Below are 7,140 nucleotides of genomic sequence, written 5' to 3'. Positions count from 1 at the left end.
TGTCAATCCACTGACATTACAATTCAAGCCATTTCAACAAAATGAATTCAAGCCATTTAGCCAATGAACAACACGAGATTAATTTATCACAGTTAAGAGAACATCCAACAATCAAACAAAGAAATTCGACAGAAATTTTGACAGTGGAAATCACAATATATTAAAAAAAAAAAAAAAAAAAAAAAAAAAACTAAAGGATCTCAATGAAATCATTTCTCCAATGACATATTCGGTATTCCATAGCGGACGTCCACCAAACTGATGGTTAGCAATGTCAATCAATTTTTCTTGCTGAATTTCTTTAGATATTGTATTCTATTGCACCATTGAGATTAAAAAATTATTGCTTTATGTGCCTAATTCCCAGTGGGAGTGATATGGGATGGGTTCATAGAAGTTGAAGCCCATATTGAAGCTGCTCACAACTTGTTTTTTAACTAATCATGGATTGATCCATTCTGGACTGAATGGTTGTATCAAGGTTCATTTAGCTAAATTCATAAAGTTTAATTTACAAAATTGCACCATTTTTGTCCTCAAACAATTACAGGATGTCAAAATGGTTTCATTTAGCTAAATTCATAAAGTTTTTTTTTTTTTTTTAATTATCAAATATGTAAGTTAAATTTCATCTACTCCGGATAAAAACTTGTTAATATCTTAATTTAATGATAAAGAGTTGATAGGCTCAATCAAATCCTCATCATCCATACGTTCACAACTAGTGACGGATGGCCTAACCAAGCTTGCCCTGGAAGAAATGGCCGTCGCTCAAGGACGAGTAAATCCACCTCCACCCCTCGAGGAACCGTTATAAAATATTAATCAGCCTTCAGACCGTTGGGAGGGGCAACTCGCCATTAACACCCCGCAGGGGCGTTACCAGGCAAGAATAAAGTCTCCATCAAGGCTCCACCAATGGCTAGAAGAAACCACTTGTGAATGCATGCATATAAATACATCACCCCAAAAGGGGGGGAGGTAAGGCAAAAACTCTAGAATATTATTTTCACAGCTCTCTTTTGTCAATCTTTCTGTCTTTGGCATCAGAGACTTTTTGGCAGGCACCACACCGGCGAACTACATCCGTTCTTCCCTTCACTCATTCTTGAGGATTGGGTTGGTTGAGGATGACTTCAATCTGGACGATCATACTTGACTGATGATCTGAGCATCATCAATTTGGCGCCGTCTGTGGGGTGTCGATTCAACACGTGATCTGTCCCAGTTAACTCACAAGTCCAGATGGAATCCAATACAAACCCAGATCCCGCTGCATTGGCCCTACAAATTCAATCGCTGTCGGCCACTGTGGAAGAACTCACCAGACAGAACCAAGAGATGAAGCAACAGTTGCTACAAGAAAGTAATCATGCAGATAGGGGCGACGATGAAGACAGCAACATAAGGCGAACCAACACTCCAGAAGAGGCAAGCTCAGATCTCTTAAGAGAGATGAGGAAAGAGATGGACGAATTGAGGAACGCCATCAAAGGAAAAACGAACCAAAGCTTGGAGAGGATCGTCCGGAATACGGACTCACCTTTTACCATGGCCGTCCAGGAGTGCCCAGTACCCTCCAAGTTCCGTCTATCACAGCTAGAACCCTTCGACGGGCTGAAAGATCCCTTGGATCACCTGAATACCTTCAAGACGACCCTAGGCCTTCAACAACCACCTGATGAGATTTTGTGTCGCTCCTTCCCTACAACTCTCAAAGGAGCAGCTTGGGAGTGATTCAACAAGTTGCCAACATCATCCATTGATAACTTCGAACAGTTAAGCAGTTCCTTTGTTCGTCATTTCGTAGGCGGGTAGCGTGCAAAAAGGACTGCCGACCATCTGCTCACCATCAGACAAGGAGAGAAGGAACCATTGAGGTCTTATGTGACGCGTTTCACCCGAGGAATGCTGGAAGTAGACGAGGTGGATGACAAGGTACATCTCACGACCTTCAAAGCAGGATTGAAGTCCAGAGATTTTGTGGCATTTTTGGCAAAGAACCCCCCTAAGATAATGGCTGAAGCATTGTTGAAAGCACAGAAGTACATGAACGCGGAAGAAGCTCTAGTAGCCATTGACGGAGCAGAAAAGAACAAGGAAAAGAAGAAGGAAAAGGAGGACGATCGAGGAGGGCAGAAAATGGATCGGGCTGATCGACGGAATGACGATGGAAATAGGCGGAGGGAGGACAAGAACCCTCGTCCATCGAAATTCACACCGTTGATGATACCCGTTGACCAGATTCTAACAGAGATAAGGGACGAACCGCCTCTCAAGTGGCCAAGACCACTCCATTCAGTGCCTGGTTTGCGCGACAAGAGGAAATACTGCCGTTTCCACAAAGACCATGGGCATTACACGGAGGATTGTAGGGACCTGAAAGAGCAAATTAAAGAGCTCATCCGTAATGGGAAACTACAACAGTATATAAAAATGGGAGATTCCAGCAGGTACGGACAGAAAAGCCAGCAAGTTAGTTCAAGAAGAGACGAAGACCGCCCCCAACCTCGTCCACAAAGCGCACTGGGGGAGATAAAAACCATTGCCGGAGGACCAACCACGAGGGGATCATTCAAATCCCTCAGGAAATCATACCAAAGGCAGGTAAACAGTGTCCACAATATACCCCTCTTGAAGCAAAGACAAACCAATGGAGACATGTATTTCTCCGAAGAAGATGCCAGAAGTGTAAAGCAACCTCATGATGACCCACTCGTCATTATGATCATGATCAAGGGGTTCAATACGTGAAGAGTCCTGGTCGACAGTGGGAGCTCAGCCAATATAATCTATCTTCCAGCCTTCCAGCAACTAAAACTAGACCCAAAAAGGCTCCATCCTTTTGAGTCTCCCCTCGTTAGTTTCAGCGGAGACAAGGTATACCCCAAGGGAATAGTGACGTTGACAATGACAGCCGAATCATACCCCCTCCAGGTAACCAACCAGCACAATTTCCTGACAGTGGACTCACCCTCGTCCTACAATGTGATCATAGGATGACCAATGCTCAATCGCTGAAAGGCTGCTATTTCCACATACTGCTTAAAGGTGAAGTTCCCAACAGAACAGGGGATCGGAGAAATTAAAGGAGACCAAATGTTGGCAAGAGAATGCAATCAGGTCGTCTTGGCCTTAAAAGTGAACCATACGTGGACGATCGAAGAGAAATCGCCAGAGATCGTGGAAAAGCTTGAAACGGTAGAGCTGGCTGAAGGGAGTCCACCAAAGACGACCCAAATAGGGACGAATCTGAGTCCCAGGACGAAGGAAGAGATTGTCAGCTTCCCGAAAAATAACCTCGATATATTCGCGTGGAGCCAAGAAGATATGCCGAGAATCCCAACAAGCCTCATCTAGCATCACCTGAATGTTGACCCAGGAAAGAAGCCTGTCCAGCAGAAAAGGAGAGTCTTTGGCCTCGAGCGAAACAAGGCAGTGATGGACGAAGTAAATAAGTTACTTGCAGCCAAATTTATTCGGGAAGTCCATTACCCCGAGTGATTGGCCAACGTAGTCATGGTCAAAAAAGCAAATGGGAAGTGGAAAATGTGTGTCGACTTTACAGACTTAAATCAAGCCTGCCCAAAAGACAATTTCCCACTACCCAGAATCGACCAGCTAGTGGACTCCACAGTAGGGCACAAACTTCTCACGTTTATGGACGCGTTATCCGGATACAACCAGATACAAATGGCTGAAGAAGACCAAGAAAAGACTGCTTTTATCACCAGCCAGGGGCTATACTGTTACCGGGTCATGCCTTTTGGACTCAAGAACGCAGGTGCCACCTATCAAAGGTTGGTGAACCAGATGTTCGAGAAGCAAATCAGGAGAAATGTGGAGGTATACGTTGACGATATGCTCATCAAGAGCAAAGAGGAAGAAGATCATCTAGACGACCTCAGGGAGACGTTCAATACGCTCAGGCAGTACAGCATAAAGTTGAACTCATCCAAATGTGCTTTTGGAGTTTCCTCAGGAAAATTCCTCAGGTTTATGGTTTCGCAGAGAGGGATAGAAGCAAACCCGAGAAGGTCAAAGCCATCCTTGAAATGTCCTCACCCAGGACGGTCAAAGAAGTGCAATCTCTCACAGGAAGAATAGCAGCCCTCAATAGGTTCGTCTCGAAGGCTACAGACAAATGCCTTCCATTCTTCAAGACTTTGAAGAAAATGTTTTCCTGCACGGAGGAATGCGAAACGGCGTTCCAATAGTTGAAACGCTATCTTAGCAACCCTCCGCTCTTAAGCCTGTCGAAAGAGGGCAAAGACTTATTCCTGTACTTAGCTGTGTCTACTACGGCTGTTAGGGCGGCGTTGATCAAAGAAGAAGACAGGTTGCAACTTCCTGTGTATTACATCAGCCAGGCTTTCCAGGGTGCCGAGGCGCGGTATCCTCGCATAGAGAAGATCACCTTCGCCTTGATTATGGCTTCGAGAAAACTTCGTCCATACTTTCAAGCCAATCCCATCATTGTAATGACGGACCAACCCATCAAAAAAGCAATGAACAAGCCCGAAGCGGCGGGACGAATGGTACAGTGGGCAATTGAGCTCAGCCAATTTGACATAAAATATCGTCCACAGATAGCAATAAAAGCACAGGCATTGGCTAATTTCATAGCAGAATTCACCACCCTTGGGAGCATAGAAAGTCTCTGGACGGTAAACACTAATGGGTCGTCCATTCAGAAAGGAGGCGGAGCAGGCATCGTTATCACTTCCCTTGAAAAAGATGTTCTCAAGTATGGGGTCCAGCTCAAATTCCCTGTAACCAATAACGAGGCAGAATATGAGGCCTTATTGATGGGATTGAGAATAGCTCGGGCACTCGGAGGTGAGAATATTGTGCTCAAGAGTGACTCACAGCTCGTCATAGGGCAAGTGAGAGGGGAATACGAAGCAAAAAAGGTAAGGATGTAGAAGTATCTCAAACTGACGAACCAGCTGGTAAGTGCCTTTAATTACGTAGAGTTCATCCAGATCCCCAAGGATCAGAATGCTGAAGCTGACGAGGTTGCACGAAGTGCCTCAACGGACAACCAAAATAAAAGGGTCGATTGGAAGATGGAAGAACAAAACTCTCCTAGCATCCAGGGACTTTAAACTCTCTTGGTGCACACCGACCCTGGATGGACGAGCTCGATTTTGTCGTTCCTTCGAGAAGGACGGCTACCGTCAGATCCAGAAGAAGCTAAAAAGGTCCAGAAACGCGCAGCCAGATTTACGATACTTAATGACAAACTCTACAAAAGGGGTTACTCCCAACCATATTTGAAATGTGTAGAAGGGAAAGAAGCCAAATACGTCCTGGAGGAAGTGCACGGAGGAATCTGCAGAGACCACATGGGGCAAAGTCCCTCGTCAGGAAGATCTTGAGAACAGGCTACTTTTGGCCAACAATGCAGCAAGACGCAGCTGATTTTGTGAAGAAGTGTGATAGTTGCCAAAGGTATGGGAATGTTCAAAGAATCCCTGGAGAAAAGATGACCACAATCTCCTCGCCCTGGCCATTTGCACAGTGGGGGATCGTCATCATGGGTCCCTTACCCCAAAGGAAGAGACAAGTGAAGTTTCTGCTCGTCGCGATCAACTACTTCACAAAATGGGTGGAAGCTGAAGCCCTGGCGACAATCACCGAAGCAAAGGTACAAAATTTTGTATGGAAAAATATTGTTTGCAAGTTCGGGATACCTAGGACGATCATATCAGATAACGGTCGTCAGTTCGACAGCCAAAAGTTTAGATCATTTTGCTCGGGCTTGGGCATCAAAAACAGGTACTCATCGCTAGGTCATCCTCAGGCCAACGAACAGACGGAAGTAACCAACCGGACCCTGCTCAAGATTATCAAGTCCCGGTTAGTGGGGGCAAAGGGAACGTGGCCTGAAGAGTTACCAAGTGTCTTGTGGGCATACAGGACGACAGCACGGACACCAATAGGAGAAACACCATTCAGTCTGACATACGGCACAGAAGCAGTCATCCCAGTCGAAGTAGGGCTCACTAGCCTTAGGAGAGAATTCTTTGACGAGCAAACCAATGACGACCAATTGAAACAAAACCTAGACAGTCTGGACGACATTAGAGACCAAGCATCCCAAAGAATGACCAAATACCAGCAGAAGATAGCCGAATATTATAATCGGAGAGTGAAGTTGAGAAGATTCAACGTTGGAGATCTCGTCCTTAGAAAAGTCACCCCCACAACAAAAGATCCAGCACAAGGCAAAGTGGGACCGACCTGGGAAGGGCCCTACAGAGTCGTCCATTATTCATGTCAGGGAAGTTACCATCTGGAAGACTCAGAAGAAAGAGACTACCTCGTCCATGGAATGTTGAACATCTAAAGAGGTATTATGAAAAGGAACCATAGCCTGATTGTAACACCCAATTTAATACTTCCTGTCTTATGTAAGCAATTATTCAAAATCCGTTACTTATTATTCAATTCATAAGTATTATCCAGTATTACTTAAGTGTTATTCAGCAAGTCATGCGCTAAAATTTTTCCCAAAAACGCAAACGATCGTCCTAAACAAAGAAAGACGATAAGATCCCCTAAAAGGGAAAATATCTTCCTAAACAAAGAAAGACGATAAGATTCCTTAAATGGATGTACATCGTCCCAAAAAGAAGAAAGACGATAAGATTCCTTAAATGGATGTACATCGTCCAACAAAGAAAGACGACTAGATTCCTTAAATGGATGCACATCATCCAACAAAGCAAGATGATTAAATTCCTTGAATAGACACACATCGTCCATAGTCAAAAAAAAAAAAAAAAAAAAAAAAAAACGATAATATGAATGAACGTCGTCTAGAGACGAAGAGATTGGCATCATCTAAAACGAGGAAGCAAAATCCCCAAAAAAGGTGCACGGGACAAAAGTCCCCTAAGATGCACAGGATGACGAGGATAAACTCAGTATGCCAACAAAATTTTTCAAAGTCCCCAAATGGGGATGAACATCCAAAAGAAAATCTTGACACAACACATACAATCATGAAAGGCAAAGGTAGATACGCAGACATTTATATAAAGCCAAACTGTTAAATAGACTTACTATATAAAGTTAAATTGTTCAAAGGCAAAAAGGGGGCCCCAAAAAACAAATGGGGCATCCAAACATCAG

At 44.2% G+C, this 7,140-nt stretch overlaps 1 protein-coding gene across 1 annotated transcript; it reads left to right on the top strand.

Annotated features, from left to right (window-relative positions):
* Nucleotides 1-1,908: 1,908 nt before the first annotated feature.
* On the top strand, nt 1,909-2,754 carry LOC115970265. Its single transcript, XM_031089924.1, has one exon. The coding sequence runs from the start codon at nt 1,909-1,911 to the stop codon at nt 2,752-2,754; it is 846 nt and encodes a 281-aa protein (XP_030945784.1).
* Nucleotides 2,755-7,140: the final 4,386 nt, after the last annotated feature.

Source organism: Quercus lobata, chromosome 12 (assembly GCF_001633185.2).
Source record: "Quercus lobata isolate SW786 chromosome 12, ValleyOak3.0 Primary Assembly, whole genome shotgun sequence".
Classification (NCBI taxonomy): Eukaryota; Viridiplantae; Streptophyta; class Magnoliopsida; order Fagales; family Fagaceae; genus Quercus; species Quercus lobata.
Note: the sequence above shows the minus strand (reverse complement) of the source record. Positions and strands in the feature narration are given on the sequence as shown.

Bases quoted from the DNA above. Each gene is read 5' to 3' on its own strand.
- LOC115970265 (XM_031089924.1), top strand. From the start codon at position 1,909: ATGCTGGAAGTAGACGAGGTGGATGACAAGGTACATCTCACGACCTTC.